Source organism: Polyodon spathula, chromosome 16, assembly GCF_017654505.1.
Source record: "Polyodon spathula isolate WHYD16114869_AA chromosome 16, ASM1765450v1, whole genome shotgun sequence".
Taxonomy (NCBI): domain Eukaryota; kingdom Metazoa; phylum Chordata; class Actinopteri; order Acipenseriformes; family Polyodontidae; genus Polyodon; species Polyodon spathula.
This window is the reverse complement of record NC_054549.1, coordinates 35098834-35124228: the sequence shown is the minus strand read 5'-3', so window position 1 is coordinate 35124228 and position 25395 is coordinate 35098834. Positions and strand designations below refer to the sequence as shown.

At 36.6% G+C, this 25395-nt stretch overlaps 1 protein-coding gene across 3 annotated transcripts in view; it reads left to right on the top strand.

The window, feature by feature from the left end:
• The window catches only part of LOC121328451 (IQ motif and SEC7 domain-containing protein 1-like), a 151905-nt gene that overhangs the window by 36910 nt on the left and 89600 nt on the right, over positions 1–25395 (top strand). For 2 of the 3 annotated variants that reach the window (XM_041273118.1, XM_041273124.1), the window contains exon 3: positions 2433–2516. In XM_041273118.1, the coding sequence (XP_041129052.1) occupies positions 2433–2516 (84 nt within the window). Of the gene's footprint in view, positions 1–2432; positions 2517–24368; positions 24478–25395 lie in introns of those variants that run through there. The other variant, XM_041273122.1, reaches the window with a different exon arrangement.

Sequence of the window (25395 nt, the reverse complement as noted above, 5' to 3'; positions counted from 1 at the left end):
CTATTGTAGATGCAGTTTTTTATCACACTAGTTTGAGCAAGAACCAAAAGATCAATAATCATTACACAACAGTAGCAGATACTGTACAATCATTTATAACATTATTCCTGGGATAATTAGCTGTACTGTTGGGTGAAATTAATTGTTGCACTGTGGTCACAGCACTGTGTGACAATGTTAATACAAAAATATTGAGCTTAAATACAGTTGGCTGTATTTTATTATATTGAGCTTTGGTGTCTTTAAATGAATGACGGGGCATACAGTTTCATTTTGGTATACAGATACCAGTATTCAGGCTTTGATGTTGAAGGACATTTTGTCTAAATAGCTCCCCTTAGAAAGGTGTAAATGCTGCAAGATTCTGTGTTTGATTCTTACTGGTGAGGGTGCCATAGTGGTAATGTAATTAGTTAATGGAATGCAAAAAAAAAAAAAACCTGAAACAACCCAATAGCTATTTGTGATATGAACTTTCTTGTCTAAATAAGTCATTTTGAACCCACATACCATGCAGGGTTTAGTAAACAGACTCCTATAACACAGAACCTGCTTTCCAGCGATAACAGAAAGCTTTACAGAAACATGGAAGAAATTTCCCTGGGGTTTAGCCTCTTGACATCAAGGATTATTCCTGTGAGCTGTGGGTCACTCAGGTACAAAGCTGATTTGTCCTTGAATTGTGTTTACACAGATGACCTAATTATTTTAAAACTTGGGTGCATTTTGATACAGTCCCTGTAAATAAACGTCAGACTGCTGCAGACATAGGTACTGTAAGTTACCCCTTCTTTTTATCTTCATGGCGTGAATTAGTGCAAACAACAGATTTTATTTACTGCACAGAATTTTCAGTGTAGTAAGATTGGGGTGATGATAAAATCTGCCTTATCCATTGTTGAGTATCCATGGTTAACTATAAGGTACTACAGTACATAAAATAAATAGGAATAACTGTTGGAAATTAATAATTGAATAACTAAAAACATGCAGTCAATAGAATGAGCTTCCATTCAGTTAGCTTTTACATTAGTCATGGCTTCTGCTACGATAAGAGAATTAGTGAACGCTTTTGCAGTAAATAGGATTCCAATATTGGGAGTATTTCACAGCTGTAACAGAATAATTTGTGTAATGTGATGAAGAGTAGATAACTTTGCATTGGAGTTATTTAATTTAATTGGTTCTCTAACCTTTAGGTTTTCCATAGAGGGTATAACAAAATCTGCAGAATCCCTATTGAAAATCATGCAATAGCTACATTTTCCAAATGAAAAGGGCAGATTAATGAGGTGACCAGATCTATAATCATGATCTTTAATAAAGGCAGAATTTGCATGTTTTGTCACTTTTCTACCCCATAACATTGATGTCACACCAGGGACTACATTTAGCTATTTGGCACAAACAGTAATGGGTTTCTGAAGAAAGTTTAAAGGCATTGCAATTGTTAGAGCTGCGACATTTTTTAAAATTAGACTACACTAGCAATACAGTTGCTATACAGATGTTTACACAGGTGTTTTTAAACCTTTACCTTATCAATTTCACATTGTTTTGACCTCTGACCATTTCAATGCATGGTCTTGGTACCATTTGCTCTAGTTACAGGGTATTCGGTCTACTTTACCTTATAAATCTGACCTTTTGAAAAGGTGTAAGGGGTAATTTCATAGTCCGTTACCTTCCTGCACCTCTAAAACCTGTTTAGATTTTTCCATTACCTTAACAATTCCCTTGTATCGTACTTCTCTGAATAGATTTCCAGCTACTAAACACTGAAATACTATACTTGTCGTTTTCTATCAGCTCTTTGCTTCTTTATTGTGGAATAAAAAATGGATTTACTCTCCTCATTTCATCTGGGACTTTACTATGTCACTGTGCAAGTAAAAGCCTTACTACAGTTACAGCTGGCATTCTTTAACAAAATGATTCTGCATGATGATAATGTGAAAAGTCAATCGGTCAGAGAAATGTATTCTTCTTAAGGATTATAGTTCTGTTTCAGTATAAATGTTATCAATCCATAAAATGTACAACAAAAAAAGAACACGAGTGTCAGAAATTGTAAAACTGATTGTTACTTAATGACTTAATGAGTCCTGGTTCTGTTGCTTGACTGCGGCTGGGCTTCCACTGAATAGAATAGCTTAATTTTGTCTTCTTTGAAACTGGTAATTGTGTTGATACAGGAATCCTGCTCATTAAGAAACCTGCCATCACAGTTCATAAAACAAATATTTTATGACAAAAAGAATGACATGACTATTGCTTCCTTCAATTTACTTTTCTTATGATATGTTTACAAAAAAAAAAGAAAAAGCAAGTGAGACTGGCCAGTTTCAAGCTGATACCCTCTTCCTTAATCATACTGGATATAAGATTTTATGAGCTGTATCTGTTTTTATCTTCTTTTTTTTCCCTTAAAGAAGACACACCTCTTTACCAACCGAAGTCAAGGAACCACTGGACAGAAGAATGTATCCCTGTATCAGATGGAAGTCTACATCTGGGTAATGTCAATCTTTTTACATTTTTTCATTGAGCTGTACAGCAAGCCACAGCTATTTTAGCTCTATCAACCAATGGAAATTCATAGTATCAGGGTGATAAGAGCACCTCTTAACTGTGGTATAGCAAAGAGGAATTCAGCAAACACTGTAGATACTGAGAAGATAGTTCACAATTAGTAAAAGCACTGTACCCAATGAAGTGTGTATTGAAAGCCTGTCTGTGTGACCTCGCGTCTGGATGTTGGATGTAAAGTGATGTTACTAGCGTAAATAAAGAGATGCAGCAGATGTTCCTTTTTCAGTGCTGTGGGCATGACTCCCAATTGGTTCCCAAGCAGAGCACGAGGTCCATACAGTTATTAATTATTTTCAGTGATCTTGGGTCACAGAATGTTGCAGTCTAAGAACGACTGTCTGAAGGTTCTGCTAATTAACCCATTGCTGTTGTGTTCATGGGATTGGATGTTCTCCTTTTCATTCGAGAGTTGTCATGTTGGGTTGATGAACATATGGTTGTGTCCCCATTATATGGAGCATAAAGAGTATAATTTAGTTTTAAGTCCAAAGAATTACTTCCAACTGTCAGTTTCTACAGTGTATGCACAATAGCTAAGTGGTGAGTTTTTACAGTAGTATTTAGCAGTATTTTTTTTCGTTTGTGGTTCCAGTTTCTCCATTAGATTTACAGAAAATCCCAAATAGTTCTTATATGCCACTATTATATACTGTATTGGAAATTAGCCCTTTCCTTTACACAAATATATTAACTGTGCAATGCTTTGTCAGAGCTATACGGAAAATGAAAAAGAGCATACAGAATGAGCTAATGCATTAGTGTACTGGATAATTAGACACTAATTTAATTTAATAATTTAAAATAAATTTTATAGTCTCTTTACATAACACAAAATATACTGTACTTCTGCATAAAATCCAGATTCCAGGCAATTAGTATTTCATTTATATGGATTAATACAGTAAATAGCTTCTTTATGTTGAGCAGTGCCTGCCAGCAAAATGTGTAGCTTTTTTCTCCATTATAAAATACTGTCTTTACAAGGGAATCCATAAATTTGAACTGCTGGTTTTACTATAGAAATCAATCCTATTAATAGAGGGAGGCTTTTGAAATAGTTTTGAAATGGAATTGAACTGACAGTCATAAGGGTGAACTGGTCTGTCTATTCAGTTGTGATGGTGTTGCATTATGTGTTTGTGTCTGTCCTTGAAACTGAGATTAAACATTGTGATTGGTGTGGAATCTGGAAATGAAAACGTCTATGAATCTATTAAGTGAGAGCTGTGAAATACATATATATTTTGTTACAAACTTAGTGTGTTCTAGAAATCCTTTTTAATGTCCCCAAGCCATTTTTTTAAAAAATATGCCTGTTTTAAAATTAGTAATTACCAGTGCTGGTTTTAAAAAAATAAAATATATTCCAAATATCGTGTTGTATTCCTGTTATGTTATGGTGTGTGTGTGTGTGTGTGTGTGAGATAGTGTGTCTGTGCGTGTGTGTCTGTGCGTGCGTGTGTGTGTGAATGATAGAGAAACGTACAGTATGTAAGCACCAGCAGGCAGAGTAATTGATGTGATGTTTCCGTTCCGGTGAAAGGTGAGGGATTAATAGTGCTGGTGATGGAACCCATCTGCTGTCCTCTGCTCAGGTACATCTCAGATGGGCATGGTGCCAAGCTTCTTCACACTGCTGTCAGTTGTGTCTGTAGATTTATCTGGAGATGAGTCCCTTCACTGAATCGGGAAAGGGATTCGTTATCCATCCACCTACAAGAGTGGGTTTCCATTGAGTTGCCATATGCTGTGAAACAGGGTCTCCATGCGACAGTTCAGATAAGATTTTGTGAGAAGATAAAGTTTGATGCTCATGAAACTATGTCTTCAACAACAGCTTAGTGGAAAAGTTACATCCATATGAAATGTTTATTTAATCCATTAAAACAGACTAAAAATATGTAATTGACTTGACTTGGCTTTGTGAATAAGGACCAGTACCCCCTGCAGTGGTTAATCTAATTTAATCTGTAATTGTCAAAGGATTTCACAGAAAACATTAAACCCTCATCTGTCAGTGCCATTTACAGTATATATTCTTACAGAATGGAATATACCGTGTTTGTCCTTTTCACTCAGTTTGTTCCATGCTTTTAAGTACAAAGTAGCAAATCAAAACTCTGTTTTTAAAGCCGAAACTCTTAAAATGCAGTAGAAACTGTCATCTCTCTCTCTCTGTGCATTAAGTGCAGTACAGTAGGACAGGTAGCTGGCTACCACTGAACTAACTCAGCTGTATTTCATATCGATACATATGACTGGATGTTGAAAAAGTTACATTTAGGATTCATATAAAAAAAGATGTGCAAAGTAATACATGTGTAATACTGTGCCACAAGACATAAAGCTCAATAGTTGATATTGTTTACTCAAATCCCATATTTACAGTACTGTTCCCTTCATTGCCAGCTGACCTATATAACAGAGGCAGGAATTGTCTATTTCTTTTTACTTTGAACTAATAGCACTGGTTCTATGTGCCCCCAAGTTAAATATGAAGATCAATGTATACTATATATATGAAATCAAGATTAATATATATATATATTATATATATATATATATCTATAATATATATATATATATAGATATATATATATATATATATATATAATCTTAAGTACGGGCATTCATGCACGAAAAAAGGTTTTTCTTCCAAAAAGAGGTGCCGATCATAAGAAGACCTATGTATGTGTGTGTGTGGGGTGTTGTGGTGGTGTGTTTAAATATATATAATATATATATAATATAGATATATATAGATATATATATATTATCGCAAAAGCCTGCAATTTATAAATTATCCATTGAGCTTTGCAAACTATTCAGCTTACATCTCTATTAACTGCTAAAAGTTTTACTACCATGCGGTTTACTATTGTATATAAAATGTGCTTTGTTATTTTCCTCAGCGGTTCTTTCAGAGAGTGTATTATTAGGATTTTTTTTTTTTAAAACTACATTTTACATGTCTCATTCATTGGTATTGTGCACGTATTTTATATATATATATATATATATATATAGATATATCTTATATATATGCTATCTTGGTATTGGATCCAGGATTCTAAGAATCTATAAGATGGGCACTCACAGATGTTTTGACATCTAAAGAATGAAATGAGAGATGATTCTTATTGATATTACTATGTGGGTAGAGGAGAGGTTTGCAGTGTAAAGAGGAGCAACAAAGTGATAACGTAGCTTAAAGACCCAACAAAAAAAAAAAAAACATGGAGCAGGTTGTGTTTTGCGTTTTAGTAAGCTATCTCAAAAAAGAAATCATGTTGAAGTAGTCCTGCGTGGCTCTCTGTTGACCTGTGGTTGCCCACTTCAATGTTCATTATAGTGATTAGATTGCTCCATTTAATAATTAATTGCATGCAAATTAAATAGTGCACACTGTTTAGAACACAGGTGTAGTCAAAGGGTTTCTTTCCAGCGACTAATTGCCCTGTTTTGAATTTGTTTCTGAGTAATTATTGTAACGTAAACATGCATAGAAGATGTATAGAACATGGAAGCATGTCATTTATTGAACTTGAGCTTGATTGGAATGCAGTAGTTGTAATCTTTTCGGCCAGACAAAAAAAAATAAAAATACTGGCAGGTACGCAGAAAACAAGGAAAGCTTGTATTACACATGTCTTTTACTGCTGTGTAATTTTCTATATTTTTGCCGTCATTAATTTTGACCCCAGCGACACAAACCGCGTAAGTAGACATACAAGTATTTATTTCAGTCGGTACTCTGTAGCTGTGCTGCTCTTACTTGTCAACTGATGCCCTTCTCTTTAAGACAAGCCTTTGCTGGATGCCCAGATTTCAGTGTTTACTGTATGTGAAGCTGTGGAAAGGAATGGGGACCTTGCACTGCAACACTGTCTGGATATTCACGATAGTCTGTGTGTTGTGTTTTGTCTGTTGTCTACAGAGCATGGGCAGTTGAGAGGGTGCAATGGGGGAGGAGTTGGCACTATACAAGGTAATTGGGCTTGGCTGGGTTACTTTTTATATACCACACTTGGAAATTGCCATGAATTGGGTAAAGGGGATCTCAGCTTTGGGATAAACAAATTTTAGTATAGTCTTGTAATGTATGGGAGACGGACCTGTCTAATTCAACTTTTTTTGTAAATTGGCAAGTTTGCCTGAAATAGTTGAGACTCCATATGGAATGTTCTGTGAGAATCACAGTGTTGCACAGATATAACAGACCATGTACATGCCACCCATACAGAAACAAACTAGTCCAGTGCTAAAATCTTTACTGTAGTTATAGCCCATAATGTTAGTAAGTGCAGAAGGCCTTGCTGAAGGACTTGACTCCAAACCTATACTCGTGACAAAGTTTAGTTCTGCCGATCACTGGTCACGGGCACTCGTAAAGTGAGATGAAGCCATCTCTGAGGGTTTATAACCAGCCTGCACACCATGTCAAATAATTCTACAGCAAAGACATGCCACGAAACAAGCTAGTACACTGAAATACCACATCAGCTCAACAGCACACAGGAACTGTCTGGAGAGTTCTCTTTCAAGGCCTCATTGTTCAATCTAGTTAATGGCTGAGGCTGCCATTCTTTGCTGCTAATAAAACCTGCAGTTCACCTCTGTGGACTCAGTAATGAAAGATTTGCAAACTGTCTCACTGATATTGTGTGTACTGTAGAGATGTAGAAATGTACTTACATTTCAAAAGCTACCAATTGCTATTGTTGTTATTATTATGTTTCTGTGGACTGATAATGACCTGGCTTTTCTTGATTACAGTTCTTTGCCTCCTAAAGTTTGATGAAAAAGCCTGTCCTTGTTTTTCATTTTATTAGTTATAGTGAATGAATAATTTCTCTACAGTTGTTTTTTAAAATGTGTGGGCTGTGCAGACTATTCAGAAAATTCCTTGTTGACAGATGCAAGACACAAATGGTATGACTGTAAACAAATGACCTTGATGGTCATATTTCAAAATATATATTCACTGCACTTTCATTCTACAAGTTTATGGAATTGTAAAGGCCTAGTAAGTAATAAAGGGAAAGCCTTCAAATTCAGAATGTCCATGATCATTCTAAGAATTGTGGGTGCAAAAAGCCTTTAAATCAAATTAATCAAAAAATATTGGATATTTGCTTTTATTGTTATGTTTTAATATTAAAATACATTTATCTGGGCTCTACACATACACACACCAAGAAACAGGATTTACTACATTAATTAATGCGAGACAAAACTGAATTCTCCTTAGTCGATAGCACTGATTTAAAATGTGCCGCATAATTCACGTTTTACTGTAGACAATGTTACTTGATTATGATTACATTATTAACCACATAGACTAGTTCAATAATGCATTGAACCAGATTCCCAAAGCTGTTTTCTCCTAATCTTTTTCAGCTCTTTCAAGGGCTTGTCATTGTGTTGTTTTATTTATGTCTAAATAAACTGTATGGAGAGATAGTGTCGATGTCCATAGGCATGGTCTATAACACACTGGACAAAACAGACAGACCAGTCTGTCATTTCAGGGGGAATTTATCCTTTGCTACAAACTCTACTGATGACAAAAACCTGACCCTGATTCAACATAAAGCTGCTCGGAAGATAACATAACAAAAATAATAATAATAATACAGATAGACTACAGTAAATAAGATGAACACACAACTCAGGACCATACATCAGGTAACTTCTGATATGCCTTTTACATGTTTTTAATGTCCTTGTGGTTTTGTTTTGCATCATGCAAACTAAATACATCTACTTAACTCCCATATGCTTGTGGTTTTGTTTGTGTTATTTTTAATAAAGGAAGAGCAGATCTACACTCTCAGAAGCCATCTATGCAGCCTGCTTAGTGATGCACTTAAATGTCACAAGTTGTCATTAAAGGTGGTTGCTTGGCAACATCAATGTCAATTGATTAGGAATAGGGGATTGCTGTGCTTGTGCAGGCTAGACACAGTGAGTTTGATGGGCTCATCTTTATCTTTTGTGGACCGCAGTCTACAGCACACAACCACACTAATTTGGTAAAGTCTCTGCTGTAGGTGTCAATTCATCGGTGGCCCAATGCTCCAAACTCTGACGAATATCTATTATATAGAGAAGTGACATTTCATCCGAAGAGCAATTTTCACGTTAAAAGCCCCTTTTCAAAATACAAAAACGGGGCACCTGACTTTTTTTTATAGGGGGAGGAGCAGTTGCATATTTACATTTTTTATACTGTATATTTAACAACAGTATTTCAAAATTAAATATCAGCTTATCAACTTTGAATGATTCTTAAACTCTTGTTGAATCATTTGCAGTTTTCCTAATCCACCTGCACGACTGTGACACTAGTGCTTCCTTTTTTTCTTTGGTGGAGTAGACATAGACAAAGAAAACACTGAAATTAATATATTCTACGAATTGTATTTTGTTTGCTTTCGCCAAATCAGATCAGTATCTGGCTGTTGGGGAACGTGTGACTGTAAAAAGGCACATGATACTGGGATTATATAGTTTTATTTCTTAGATAGGCTATCCAGTGTGTCAATAAATCTGGGGCTGTGTAAAATGACGAGGCAGTGGGTGGGGCTTTGCTCCAAATGGATGTGCTATTTTTTGACTGTGGCGCTGAACTGTAGAATTGCACTGTATATAGGAATCTGGGACATATTCCGTCCTGAAGGCATTGAGCCCAAGACCGGGACTTGATCTTTACATTTATTGACTGTCCTGTCCGATTACCTTACTGTATGCACTTTTCACAAACTTTGATTCAATCTACAGAACCATTCGGTGAAAATGCTGATAATTGACAGAAACCTGAAGTGGAAAAGTAGTAATATAATATGAAACAAGGGAAAAGAAAAATGGCACTGCAGCTTTACACATGTGAATAAGGATGGTTATTCTTTATTGAGACTGGACATCCTAGACAGAACCTTTCCCAGTGGCCCATTAATGAGATCCTGGGTTTGATTGTCAATGCTATTTTAATCAGTTACCTAAAAAGAAATCCATCGGTGTTAGAAACACACCTGCTCCACAACTTTCCTGTTTCCAATGAATTCACCTCAGTCTGTTTGATATATGATATAATGATTGGAAAGACTAGCGTTCGTCTCCACCAGCCCAGCTGTCAGACACTCTAAAATTCAACAAAGAACACTAATGTATTAGTGTGCTAAAAAGAACACCACTCTCTGTGAAACCAGCACAGAGTGTCTGATTCAGAGTGCAATTAATGAAAGGTGTACCTGAGCTGTGAAACTCTGTAACCCGTGTTTGGTTCCAATCTAGTACAAAATGAAATCACAAGACCCAGAGCTATTAAACAATGCTATAAAGAAATGTTAGCCCAGTGTTCAGGTATTCATCCTGTTGATTTAAACATTCTCTGGACCACAAGGACACATCAGTTTGGACCCAAAATCAGTTGAAACAGATTAATTACACTGGTATTAACACACCTTCTTGAATCAGGGCCTGATTTTCAAAACTTGGTAAGTGCATTTGGGGTAAACCTATTTTTCTTTGCTTGTGTTTTTTTTTACATTTAATCTTGTGTTTTGGTTTACTTAATTAAAGACGTACACAATCTAAGTTATCAAGCTTTGAAGATCAGGCCCTTACTCCAGTTACTTATTTCAGGTTTTTTTTTTTTTTTTTAATTATAATTTAAAGTGTGTCTAAAAGTACAGAAATATATATTGTAAATCCTGAGGACATTTGGGTAAAAAAAGCAATAAAAACTGATAATCAAGGGCCTTGTTAATATGTTAAGAGTGATTAAGCAGCTGTGTCACACTTAACAATATGATTAGCGGAAGGCAGCCGGTGAACACAAATATATGACTATTATAAGTCAGGACTGAATCGATAATGACTGTAATTAATGTTACTTCTCTAAATTGTTGGAATATAAGAACTAACGAAGTATGGCACAACACAATTATTTAGTGTAGTTGCCACTCATAGCTTCTGTTAATGTGCTATAAACATGACTTATAACACAGCCATATTACCTCCCTACAGTATAAACATCAAGCAAAGGTGGAGAATGTACTGTAGTTAAAGTCCCAATGTCCCATTCATGTATTGGCAAAAGTGCATACAGCTTATGGATAAACAGAGAATTACTTCAGACTAGTCCTTTCTGTTTATAAAAAATTTGAGTCACCCTCCACCGCATACAGCGCTTTTGAATAAAACCAATTAGATCGCCTCAGCTTTCAGAATGAAGCTTTCAGATACGAAGTTGGATAACACTATTTCCCTGAGCCAACAGTGTTTCTTAATGAAGGTTACTTGAAGGTTAACTTCATAATGGGTTCCATTGTGTGTGAAAGTGCATGCACTATCAGGTCATGTATTTATTTCCAAAATCTGTTTATTATATAATAACTGCACTCACTGGGCACATTGGAGCAAACAAAAAACATAAGAAAAGCTAGATCCTTGAAAGCAATTTGGACTGTGAAGAAATAGATACAAAAATTGCCAGAAATTACCTTTCCTCTATTTTTCAGGGAATTATTATGTAGACCTATTTTTGATATCAGGACACGCAGTGTAAAGTACATTACATGACTGTGCGTCTTGAACTGAAAGGTACAGTAGTTGGCTGAGCTTGTGTCTAAGTACTTTCCCCTGTACACAACTTTGAGTTTTTCTCTGACACCCGAGTCCTTTTAAAAGCATTCCAAGGCAACCTGTATAAAACATTATCCGTCTTGCAGCCAGCTAAAATCCACCCAACAACCCATTGTGGTTTTTTTCATCCTCACTGAAGACACATGCAGTTTGTCACAGACGGCTGAAGGGATTTTAAAAGTGACAGTAAATGTAAACTTGGAAAGGAATAAGGAATGTAATTTGCCCTGGGGAAAAAAAACAAAACATTGATATTATAACAATATTAATTCTAAAGAGACATAATACAAATGGATATCTCTGACTCAGCCCTTGCCTGTGAACGATGGCTGATGCCAGTGTGTGTACATGCTAGTTACTACTCTGAGAAGTGTTGCTGTCTCCTGGGATTTCATTCTGTTTTATAAATGCTTCGGCTGTTGTAGTTATTCACTGGTTAGAGCCAGCGAAGCTAGGGCTATAATAAATTCATTTCTTTGAATAATTTTTGCAAGTAAGGGTGAAAAGGAAAATAATATGTTTAGAGCAACACGGCTGTTTGCTAAGGTGTAGTAAATAGTAATTAATTCAGTTTGCAAATATTAAACAAGTTTCTTGTGTTTTGCATTTGCCCAACAACAATAAAAAAAAATAAAAATACTGGCGGCCTTGGCCCAATGGACAGCATCACAGTTGGAACTAATGTACATCTGCAGGGAGCCTCTAAAGATTCTGATTGTCATGGTGACAGTTACTGTCACATTGTAAGAGGGTCAGGCAGTTTGCTAGGGCAGTGTGGAGACCACTGCCATTGTTATCAGCACTGCAATTCAAAATGTATAAATACACAAATGAAACCTGCACAATGTCATGACTCTCCTAGGTTTTGAAATACCGTATCATATACTTGTGCTCTGATTACAGTTAATAGGATGCCTGGCACAACTATTCAGAACAATTATTCTTCCATATCCATATACTGTTATGGATTCACTTGTTATGACAGAAAACTAATAAAACAGTATTCCTTATCAACTTAAGTCATCCCCTTTTTCTATTGTTTTTAATGTTACAAAAAAATAATGGATTGCACTCATCTGTAGTGATTATCAAAAGCAAATGGCCTTTTAAGGATAATACATACTTTAACTTGTTTACTTCATGAGAACTTCTTCCATTCTGTCCCATAGTTGATTCCTGAATCAATTAAAAAGACCCCAAGATATATGGAGAACCATCATTGCTATACTAGCGACAGCATAGCAATAACAGGCCTATAATGGCAATGCAATCTTTTACCTTTTCTTCTTTTATTACTGTATTATCGATTTATAGAAACTAGAAAAAAGAGGAAACAACAGCACCTCTTGATCTGTTTAATGGGTAGCTGGTGGTATCGATGATGAAGCATGTGATAAATGCAGGGACTGGACTAAGGAAAAATCACGTTGTTACTTTGCTCTAGCGTGTATACATTACAGGTTAAATGCAAGTAGTGCAGTTCCACAGAGATAAAACCAGGGTGCCGAACCTCTCCTCTCCTCTTCAGGTCTGCTGTGACTTTCAATCTTTCCAAAGCCTGTCCCTTCCTTTCTTGGTCATTTCTCATGTCCTCTTGTAGGTAGAGATCTGGGGTGTGTCCAGATATACCCGTGGAAGTATCACTAAAGTAAAGTATCCCTAGATACATATCTAATAAGTACATACTCTTGGTATAGTTTAACAGGTTTGTTTGCAAGTTCATTTTGTGAACATCGTAAAGGATCCTCTGCAAAGTGTGTGTACTATTACTTCACAATCTTTGCTAAACGGATGTCATTGTTTGGAGCTCTGGCACTATGGTGACAGCCTTGACCCTGTGATGTCACAATACCAGTTCAAGGAAAATAAGATTTCAGAAGAAAATAGAGCAAATCTAAATGTGCAATTGGGTATTTGTGTTTAATGAATAGTATTCATTTTACAATTTTTTTTTTTTTCACAGCGTTGACAAACAAGTTTTAGGAGGAAGCTCTGCCTCGATGTGATTTGAAAGGACTGAAATCTGTAATAATCAGGCAGATGAGTAGTAACTTGGACGGTCTCTTTTTTTCTAACCAGTCTAATTCAGGAGTTCTTTTCTAAGCAGAGCAGAGAAATAAGAAGATTACTAGCCCTCTTGGGACACCCACTCTTTTGATTTCAGCTGCTATATTATCATCAGATTGTACGTTCATTAAATGAAGCTGAAATATGTTTTCCATGAGTGCGCAGAGCAACCTGGTTTCACTTGCTTCATAGAAAAAGCTATCACTGGAATATCATCTTACAAAGAAGAAACACAACACCCAATGCATGCATTACTGTCACAGATATGCAACTGTTTATCTGAATGATTGTATAGCCACCCTGCATATTAACCAAGCAATGCCTTTATCTTGTGGGTTCTGCCCACTATGTACTGCCATACTTCATTCTTGCTCTGTTTCACAAGGTCAGTGAGCATTATCCACAGGCTTTTGCTTCATTCCTATATCTGTTTCTGCCAACTGCTGTGCTGTAATATTACTCCACTATTTGTATCCTCTGTGTATCGACCAACTGTATGCTGTGCACTGTTTTCTTTTAACGTTAATACAAATGTTAATTTTCTGAAGACTGGATTTTACTTTTTATCCACTATTAAACCACACAGAATAATTATAAGGCCCAACCTGTTTTGGGGTTTACATATTTAATTGTTTTCATTAATTATAACCGATGACTTGTATCTGTATTTTTAATCCATGATAAAAATGAGACATACAACATTTGGTCTGTGGTTTACATAGTATCTAAAATTGACACACACATGCACCCTTATCTTGTTTTTCAAACAGATGACCGCAAGGGTAAATAAATCATATTAAAAAAGGTAAAGCTTGGTGTATAATAGGAATTGTCTGGCACTGGTATGTTAATGAGGATGTTATGATTATACAGTAATTTAATATTACAGTAAATTGCAGCAAGCTGATTCTGATAATCAGATGGAATGCAGCATGGTAGAAGAGGTGGCATCACAGTTAGGCTAAATATTACAAGATCCTCTCATCTAATTTGGGCTAATGTTAGATCTTCAGGTGCAGCTAAATTATGAGATGAGACAAATCTATCAACTGAAGCATCTCCCTTAGGTGTCTTTCTTGATTATGAGGATTGTATTGACTGAGTGGCAAAATGTGGCCCTACTTCAGGGATTGCTATCTACTGGAAGCGCTGTAGCGTGCGTTGTGATCAACTGGAGTAAGCAGACACATCACAGCACATATTTGATTGAACTAAATTACCACTTTTATTAAAACGAAGGGAATGCCTATTAGCACGCCAGTGTGCAAGTAATGATAGCGTTGCAGTTATTTTAATCTAAAGGGTAAGATCATCTAAAATTGCACCAGGCATGTCTACTTGTACGTGTTGGCAAAAACCATTTAAAAGCGTAATCATTTTATACTTCTTCTTCTTTTTTTTAATGAAATTTTAATAAGCTTGGAGATTATATGTTCTGTCTGAAGGCATAATTTTAATGCATTCACATTTCTATTTCTTCTTGTATTGAAAGTCGTTATTTATGCTTGATCTAGCTTTATTTACCAGCATTGAATAGTTAAGCATTCCCCTCAGACCTTTTTGGTTTTGTTTGTTTTTGAGTTCAAGTAAATCACTTCCAAAGCTAAATTCTGCCAAAGGCTGATTGTGGGGGTGTCATTAAACTACATTCATTAATAAACAGTACAAATAGTATGTCTTTTGGGGAAAGATTTAGAAGAAATATAGAAATATCTGGAAATAATCCAGGGTGAAAACTGTTTGATATACGGTACCTTTCTAATACTACTATTTGATTCCTCACTTTTTACATCACTATCGATATATAGGCTCCATTATAAAGAGGATATGTGATAAATAGCTTATCTTGTTATGTGGGTATCTTCTGAATTAAAATAATTAATTAATATGCTAGTTCAATGATTATGAAGTATTCATATTTCATCACATATACAGTAAATGCACAACAGACCACCTTTAAACATGTAATTATTTTTAAATTTTATTTCAATTATTTTAAATAGTGAGTATTATCTTTTTGAAACAAGAAGTTAGATGCACTATGCATACTAGTTTGGCAACAGTCCATTCTGGTTTACAGCTCTTTGCAATTCAAAGTAAAGTTCTATTGTTATTATTTTCCGTAACCTTCCTGTATCCTCGTTCACGTTCCTCTAATACATTGAGTATTGCCTCAAGGACTGCACCTGCTGCATTTAATTGCACATTTAGCCAGCACATTTTCTAGGATATACATTTTAAACTAGATTTTTTTTTTTTTTGTAAGGACAAATAAATAATTTTGTTTGTCATACTGCTTATGTTTACGCTGCAAAAAACGAATTTCCCATTAAAATTGGTTATATACAAAATCTAGAAGGAATCAGGGTTACACAACCATTTTAAAAAAATACATCGACATAAGATGTTTGTAGTTTAGTAGAGTAAGTCAAATATGAGTGCATGCTGTACAGAACCCAGTATTCTATATGCAAAACCAACCTTATGCAGCTGCTAATGCAAGCTCAATTGCTGTGCATTCATTCTCTGTGCAGCCTTCATCTTGAAACCATTTTCCATCACATGCGCACCTCCTGAAAGCCTTCAATTTGGTTTTATTGGGCCTCTCAATTCCATGACCTTCTGAGAGCTGAACATGAATGGACTAGCATAGCCATTTAATAGGGTGTGATATGCACCGTACCTGAGAAACTGTGTACGGCACAGTGTATCCATATTGACAGCCTTTGACAAATCCTAACCCCCTGATACTGTTTCCAGTGAATAGTGGAACCAGAGACGCTTTGTGTGTATTTGTTTTTTCTTTGTCTGTAAATTCAGCATCAATATAGATAAAAATGCTGGGAGGATAGACGTTGGTCTCTAAAAGAAAAATATTGAGTTTCGATAAGATGGCAACCAATTCAATATCCCTTGTACTGTGTAAATAACGAGCTGAATTAAACTGTGCCATTATTTTTTTCACTGTCTTGATATTTTTAAAGAAGCAGCAGCATGCTACTCTTTGTATGTGTGTATCTGCCTGCCTGCCGCCTCATTGATCATTTGTCAGGAAAATCCTTCTGCTTGTTTACTCATGCGTGTAGAGTGTTCTTTGAGAAATCGGACAGTTAAGGAACATTTTTTTAATCTGTAGACGGCAGTAAGTTGCTTTTCTTTCTGAAGTGTCTCCCAGTGCAATATATAATCTGTGTAAATTGTGTATTAACCATACCTAGCTTTTTATTGTCAGGAGTAAGAATCTGTCTGCAGTGCAGAACCTCCACTGCTTTGCACAATTTGCGTTATCTGCTGTACAAAAAGATATTACAGATTTGAATCTTTGGAACTTGTTTCATCAGCTGCATATCAGCTATGAGTGTGTAAAGGAAAGTGCTGTCGATCTTTTACAAACGCAGCAGCTTATTTAATTTCCAGGAATTTATACCGATACTGTACCTGCCGCTGTCTAGGAGTTAGACTGCAATACTAGAGACCTGGAAAGAATAAGAAACCAGAAGAATAGTATTAGTATTATTTTATTTTTGTAAGTTACTTTTGTGAATGTGTTATGTCTGCATGTGCAGAAATATAGTATATGTGCATACATACAACTACAATACTGACCGTAACATGCACTAGCTCTGTATACACAGTAGGGGTCAGTCTCATACCCCATTATTATCTTAACACACCCAGCACAGCATAGTTACACTACTGAGGTCTTGCATATTGCATCTGTTAGAAACAAGTAATTCAGTCATACTGCAGGAGAAGAGGGTTCAAGATATATAGTACTGTACTTTCTGCTTTCTACTCATTCACTGAAGCATGCATTTGGCAGATGAACTTCAAACTTGAAGATGGGAGAGGCTAATTCCAGTCAGCCCGATGTGCCAGTTAAATAGAGTTGAAACCGTGAGGAATGGCAAGAGCAAGAATAAATTACATGATGTGAAAGTGTTGTGAGGCCAAGTGCTATCTCACAGGAACAGTCTGGATTAGCGTGACCTGTGTACACTAAAATGCGTAGGAGATAAAGACAAAAACAGATTGAGCAGCGTCTGAATAAAGCTGTTAATGTGTGGAAGGTTGCCAGTCATTCAGGCACTATCAGAAGCTATGCTGAAGCCAAGAATAAAACATTTCACACATGTCCTTGATGTTTTCTCTTTCTTTCCTTTTTCTTCACCTATCTGTCTATTCCAAGGCAGTGTAGGCTGTGACCTTTCAATTCTGTTGGTTCCACTATATTTGACTAGACCATACTATACAGTACTATGCTATACTGTATTACACAGTACCATACATGCTATAGACAAAGAAACGCCAACAAAGTTTCTTTATTAAACTGTAAAGCTGTATCCGTTTTTATGAATCTCAAGTTAGACAGCTTGGTTTCTGTGTACTGTAATGCTTCCAAAGAGTAAACAACCTGATCTATTGGGAGTTTACTGCCTTTGGTTTGTTTCACAATAGCTGTCAATTAAAAAAACAAATTACAAGTTTGTTTGGAGGAATTGCATTTTGCAGACTGGGAAGTGTGTAGTGCTGTCTATCCAAAGGTGCAGCTGCTAACACAGCAAGCAGGACCCTGTCAGGGAGGGTGGCCTACAAGCTCAGTCCTTCTTGTATGCAGTCTAAGGCCATTAAGCAGTGGTTGAATTGGGATTCAATCGATATTACATGAAAAATGATCGCCTGCCTGCATGTGTGTCAAATGTTCCTATTGGGTTTTTTTTTTATGTGTTTTTTTTAATTATTTTTTGGCTCTTGGAGGGCATGTACTCCCTCCACTGAAGCTCAAATATCAGACACTGTCAGATTTCCCTCGGGTAGCAAATCACCGCACTGAGTGGAGCAATTACTGAAGGCTTTTTGGCTTGTTTGAAAGAAAATCATCAGCTCTTTTGACATAAACAGGATACATCAAACAGACTAGCAGTTCTCAGGGTAGCTGCAGCCAGCGCTGGTACAGCTTTCATTTAACAGGGATGCATCAGCCCCACACACAGGGGAAGAATGAAAGAGAAAAACCTTGTTAACCTGGTGATGTAGCTTCCAAGGCTGAGCCTGTCCCTGCTTTCTAAAACTACGAAAAAAGCCAAAGGTGGAATGTAGCTGCGAGAGCGCATACTGTCAAAAACAAATACTTTCGGTAAGTCCTGCTGGTAGGCATTTCCTTGTAGGCTGCTATTTAAACGCTTTCTGTTGAGATGAAGGGTCAGTGAAGTGTCGTCTTCTTAGTCAACAAATCTAACAATTATTTGAATTTCTTGTTGAGGTGCCTGATCACAAAAATGCCATCTCATGCCATTAATGCACACCTTTGGGAGGAAGTTTCACAGACAGACCAAAGAATATTTGATGGGCTTGGGGACTGAATTGCTCTCCTTAAACAGAGATTATCTCCAGGGTTAGGTTGTGGCACCTTGGTGGGACAATGAGGGGCTAAATAGAGGGCTACACTTTCCAGTGCCGTCCATCCAGCCCCCACATAAAATTATTTTTTAATGTTTCATTAATTTTCTTGAGTTCTCACCTGTTTACAGTAAGTCCCTGCTGGCTCAGTTTTGTAGGTCAGTCAGTCAGTGCCTTTCTGTGCGGTCATGTTCATGCAGTAGGTTAGATTATTGCCTGAGCTAGGATTCTAAGCACAGCTTAGTTATGAGTTGAAGAGGGTTGTCAGATGCAGAAGGTGTAACAGTATACCTACTCCAATTTACTATAAGGGGTGTGGTAAAGAAAAAAAAACAAAAAACAGCATCTTTTAATAATGCATGTCTGTGTGAGTCATTGATTTTTGGTGATGGTCGTGTGCTCCCCTAACCCCTCGGCATATGCAAGAATAACCCTTCTCCCTCTCATTCCCTTCCATCCTGGCTATCAATAATAGCAAGGTTTTAGAAAACATAGACATTGCTTTAGGCTACTGCTAGATTTAAGATGATGTGCCAGTAACATGGAATCATCACATTTCTCTCACTCTTTGTCAAAGCACTTATTTTAAGAACTTGTTTTAAGACACTAAGTAAGGAATTGACAACTGTAAAAGGTCTTTGCAAACTACATAAGCAAATAGAGCAGAGAGATTTTTGATGCTATGCTTGTTTGCTGATATTTTAGTCAGTTACTGGCACCTTTAATTCCCAGTGTTGAAGCTCAATTGCTAATTGTTTTTGCCCTGAATGTTAAGAAATCGTCACAATTCCTTTCTTATGCAGCGTGTTTCCAGAAGCTATAAAGTGTTACATCTGACATTTGTAGAACATAGTCCATGACTATTCAACTGCAATGCGAATGTGATTTTTAACAGCATTATTATGTGTTTATTATATTCTCTTGCTGAACACTTTTAAAAAAAAAAAAAAAAAGGTTGCAGCCCTGTCAAATACTGTACCCTGGGAAGATTGACCAAAAATGATTTTAGCATAAACATACTGCCCTCTGCTGGATATTAATTGCAGACATAAGTGTGCAATATTCTGCAGCAGTGTTTCTCCACCTTTCTTCTGTAGACCTTACTTACGTGGTTTTAAGTACTGTATTTGCAGAAAAGGGTTTTCATAACTTTCACTTTTAATGAATCTGTAGTAGTATTAGGCCCATAGGTATTGTGGCTGAAAAATTATACAGACATTATGATTTCATAAAAGCATAATCTCATTATTATTATTATTATTATTATTATTATTAAAACTGGAGAGTACTAGTGACTTCTAGACGTAGTATTTTAGGCACTTTGAGCTAAGGTGGTTGCATCTTTTCTTCAACTCATTCCTTTCCATTCTCTCTCTCTCTCTGCCACTTTGTACTGCCATCATCGATCAGATTGTCCATTCTTGCATTGACGTGTGTTAATGGTTACAGTTATAAATTTTTTGCCTTTTTCAATTTCTTAAGAAGAGACGATAACATCTACGTTCTAAGTTAAATGTCAAGATGTATCATTCTCCTGAAACAAATTGATACTGTGCCACACTGGGCTGGGATCAGTGTAAACCTTGTGATTCAGTTCCTTCTTTAATAAACTTTCTTTGATTGAATGTTGTTGATCCATGGTCCTTTGGTCCTTTTTAATGCTGAGTGAGTTGAGTCTCTGAGGGTGCTGTATATGGAATGGCTTATGAGGGATGTTTATTGTGTTACAGGCCAGTGTTGAAACAACAGCCCTCTATCCCTATCCACATTTTAAGTTTCCAATGTTGTACTGAGCATGACAAGGCTTATGGTAGATTACAAGTAACTACGCAGCTCTTTTGCTCAAGCTCTATGCCTCGACATACAACCTTGGTATGACGAGACTTAGTGTAAAGAATTGTCAAGATTCAGCAGTGCACAGTGAATCATTTCAACCCCACTGGTAAACTCATAGTTTTTTTTATTAGCCATTCCAGTGCTTCCTTCTTGACTTAGAACCATCCTCGATAATGGAGCTAATTCCCATGAGACCATCCCTCTGGAAATTAAAATAAGATAAATCAGGAAAAAAATATATTAATACACTTAAAAATGTCATTATATATGCAATTTAGGGATAATTCACTAGTGCCCACTACTATACTGCTGGTTACTTGCAGTTACGGTACAGCAGATTTGTAAAGTATTGCGTGCTATTAGAGCTGTTAATACCACCACCAGATTGGATGGGTCACCTCACAGTGGCAGTACCCTGTTATTATGGATAATTGAGGAAGAACTGAGGTAAACTTTTAGAGAGTCAGACCATTCTTGCTGTTATTACAGTACCCCCATATGTGAACAGTTTTAGCCCAAGATAGTACTCCTCCTGTTCCCTGAGGTTTCAGTTCTCACAATACGCATGTACCTGTAAGTAAGCAGTAATGTGTGCTGCACACTGGTGTTCATCACTAAATAAAGAGCATGTGTATTTGTGTATATTTGTCACTCTCTACCAATCTGTTCCATGCACTGTTGAGGGGTTTCATTCATAAATTTCCATTTTCATCTGCTGTGCTTTTTTTCTTACAGTGGTTACATTTTTTTTTCCAGCAGTAGCAGCCGGGATGATGCCACACAGTTAGTGTTGCATAGAAAATGTCAGGTACACATTTGCAACAGTGGGGAGTATTATTATTGAGTGCAGGATTATGTACCAAATGAAAAAGCAGATTTTTTTATATTACAATGTTAGCCTTTACCTTGTATCACCTGGATAGAATTAATGTAGCCCCTGCAAAAAAAAAAATATATATATATATATATATTTTATTCTAAGATAAACTTTAGACAAAGTTACGTGTGTTTCTGTTTCCATGCACACAGCCGTGTTTAAAATATTACTTGGGTTTGGAGCTGTTCTAATAAGAAAGGGACTATAGGTCGCTAAGTGGCAATCATAAAAACCCAAATAGTGTTTTTTATTTTAATTTATTTTATTTTTTTTTGGGGGGGGGGGGGGGGGGGGGTGGAGTTTAAAATTTTGTGTTAAATTTTAACTTGCAATACAGTTCAGCTTATTTTAAAACACAATGTAAATATTAAACTTGCAATACAGTTGAGCTTATTTACCTGAACAATCTCAAGAACCAAGCATCCTCACCATCTCTGACAAATTTGGGACAGGACCACAATGATTTATTGCTCAGGCTTTTCTATATAGGACTATAGGACAGTGACTGGGTCGACTCATTCCTTAAATGCTCCACTGGCTAAAGAAGCAGGGATCTGCACTCTTACTGGGTATGCCAAAATCCCTTAATTACATGGAAGTCCAACTTCATGTTTCAGTGGTAAACTTCCCAGCAATTTAAAAGTGAATGTTGGGAAGCCTGAAAGCCTTGCAGTGAACAAAAGCTAGCTCCAGGGAGTGCTCTTTCAATGTAACATACTGTATTGCCCATGTTCATTTTTCTGCAACACCGTGTTGAGTAACAGGACGCTGAGGCACTATAGAAAGGTCATATAACATACACCATAACACTTTGCGTTATATTATTTTGATTGGTTGTTGCATCATGCTGCTTATGCTATTACATGTGATAATATTCCAGGGTGTTTGCATCATAATACCCTCGTCGCATTGCTAGAATACAGAGGTGAAGAGCTGCTTCTCAAGTTGGTATGCAGTGCCAGGTCGTTTTTGGTAAGCAGACTGCCAACATCTTGTTTTCTGATTGAAATGCAGCTCATTGGAGGAGCTTCTCAAGGATGATAAATACTTTACAAATTCAATCAAACAGATTCCCTCTAAAAATGACCCATCCTTTTTTCTCTTCCTTAATTGCATAGACAGCTGCTTTCTAGGTAGTGTATATGATTGATGTTTCAGGGGTGTGCCTCTGGGTTTTCACTGTCACAGGATTTCCAAGTTTCCAAGTGCATGCAGTGTTGGATGAGGTTACTTTCGTCTGTTATGAAAACAATAGTGCAGATTAATTTACTGTCGAGCTTAATAAAAATATTACTGTGTTTACAAAGAAGCAGACTTTAGTAGTTTCTTGTTTGTAGAAAAATATGTATTTTATTCAGAACTGTAAAACACTAAAGGATATGTAATAATACTAAAATAAATTTTGTTATTTGACATTTCAACAACAATCATGCAGGTCTCTGAAGTTATTATAAACCTTGTTGAGGACTTGGTCAGTGATGGGGAAAAATGTTGCTGCAATGAATCCATCCTATATAAACACATTCAGTTATTTGTTACAGATAGGTTGGAAACAGTGATCTGGGATCACCACTTCATTTTCACATGGTCCCAGTACAGTTTAGGAGCATGTGGAATCCCACTTTGTCCATGTTGTAGCTAATCCATGTTGGAGTGGGCCAACAGAGATGCCGTTCTTAACATTATATACTCCTTAGTAGAAATACTTTCTTGTTCACATGGTTTAAGTAGGAAATAACCAGTGATACTGAAAAATTTGGAACAGAACAGGGCAGAGGCAGGACGGGAACCAGCGACCTTGTGCACCTCAAGCGAGCTTCTTAACCACATTGCAAAAGAGCTCATCTGTATTGCTACTTTTCTTCTCACCGACTGCTGCTACATATGGAAAGTAGGTACAGTAAATAATAAACCTGAAACATGAATGACTTTAGTGACACTCATATTTACCATGTTTTTTTGGGTGTTTTTTTTTTGTAATGCTTTACCATTGCTTCCTGGCTTTTCTGTTGTTTTCTGTGCTGTCGCTGTTGATGTACTGCATAGTTCTTCTTTTACCCTAGTATACTGTAATAAACTCTTGGAAGGGTGGATTAACATTCGTTTGTAAAGTCAGGTTAATGAGTCAGAACAAAGCTGGTGATTGTTCAGACTGTGAAAGTGCAAGATAAACTTCCAAAAATACAACAAGTTTTTATTATACTGTAGAAACTGCAGAAAAATAAAAAAAGTTTATAGTTTATTATACTGTAATATTGAAGTTTTCTTATTTTAGTCTCAATCAATTCAAATCAATTTCAAGTTTCAAGTGACTGTTTTCACAATGGCTTTTTAAATTTGCTTTCCCAGAGACTTTACCGTAATATTTCAGAATGTAAAAATCAACCATTTAAATAAGACACCACTTGTCAACCCCCCAGTTGTAATTAAGCAGCTTACCTGCCGAGCTATTTATTCAGCACTTCATTAGTCCTAAGCACCTCATCTGTTTGTATCATTGCAGATAGCAATGCATTGATTTTGCAGCAGTGTAAAGGGAATGAAATGTACCTCAACACATACTGCTGTTACCAAGGAGACCTGTGGACCAATAATCTGCTGCCGCTGCTTTGGACTGTACTACAGCTACCAAATAAGAGGTAGCAACTACAGATCAAAGATTAATCTGTAGCACATAAACCACACAAAGCAGATAAATGATTTGAATGCCTTTTGAAATGAAAGGCTTGACTGGCTGTGTCTCCACATTAAATGTGGTAACTGGTAAGCAGCTATTCTGGAGTTGCATTGTTGTATGTTGCATTTCCTTATCCTCCTGTAAGAGGATGCTTAGCAAGTGACTGTTTTGATCCCCAACCCCTGCTTGCTTTGGGTCCTGCTGATGCAATGTGTGATGCAGGATCATCTGTGCATGATGTCCCATTGTGACCAAGCTTGAACAGGCAAAGCCAGTGAATGTGATTTTGCGCCTCCCAGTATTGAGTGACTTGTGCTTCCTCAGATTTACTGTCCAGACAGAACCCCAGCTTCAAGATGGCATGCAGACGTTGTTATTTGTAAGTACCTGTTTGATCTTTATGATATAGTGCGAGGTCAATAGAGAAGGGCATCTGGTGCCTGAGTGTTGCCAAGGCGGGAGGAGGTATAGTAACATCTTCTGAGGAGGGTACTATATATACTCTGAAGCCATTTTAATTGTTGTCTGATGATGAATGCTGCAGTTTGCTACAGCTCTCTGTTTGCATTAGTGGAAGGAGGTGTTGCTTTTTTTCTTAGTTAAGGAAATTTGAAGACTAAGGTTTTGTGGAGTTATTATTTGCGTTTACTTATTGTTGGATTCACATTAGTTTTTTCCTTTGCATTGTACATCGGCAGATTTTTTTGGTGGTATATATTAAATGGAATATGTCTAAAAATGTGATTTGAGTTGTTTTTCCTCTTTAAAAAAAAAAAAAAAGTCTAAGTGATTCTGTCATCCAAAAAGGTTTCCATAACAAATTTTGCTTTTAAAAGAAAAATGTTGCAGAAAATTGGAAAGTGGATTGGATTAAGAAAGTGAAATCTTACAGTAGCTGTGCAAATCCTGCAATAAGTAAGCTGCCCGTGTGTCATTTTCACAAGTTAGGATTTCAGCAAGTATACATGCACTGCTAGTATCTTTGCACGAGTTGTCATATTTGCTCATTGGAGAGGTAAAGGTTGACAGGCTTGGTGTAGTGATTGTGACATCACAGAATAGCAGGGGTAGTTATGGAGACAACATCAGGCTGTTGTATGAGGCAATATCCAGAGTCCTTTAGTCTCTCGTCCAGAGAAAGCTAATACAAGATGCTGGCGTGCTCTTTTCACTTGACGGGTCTCGGTGCATGATGCAGAGTACTGTAGCCCTTGAGCACATAGTTGTGGCTGAATGTTCTATGAAACAAAGAACTATTGTACATTGCTCTGTGTTGCATAGTGTTTAATAACAAGCA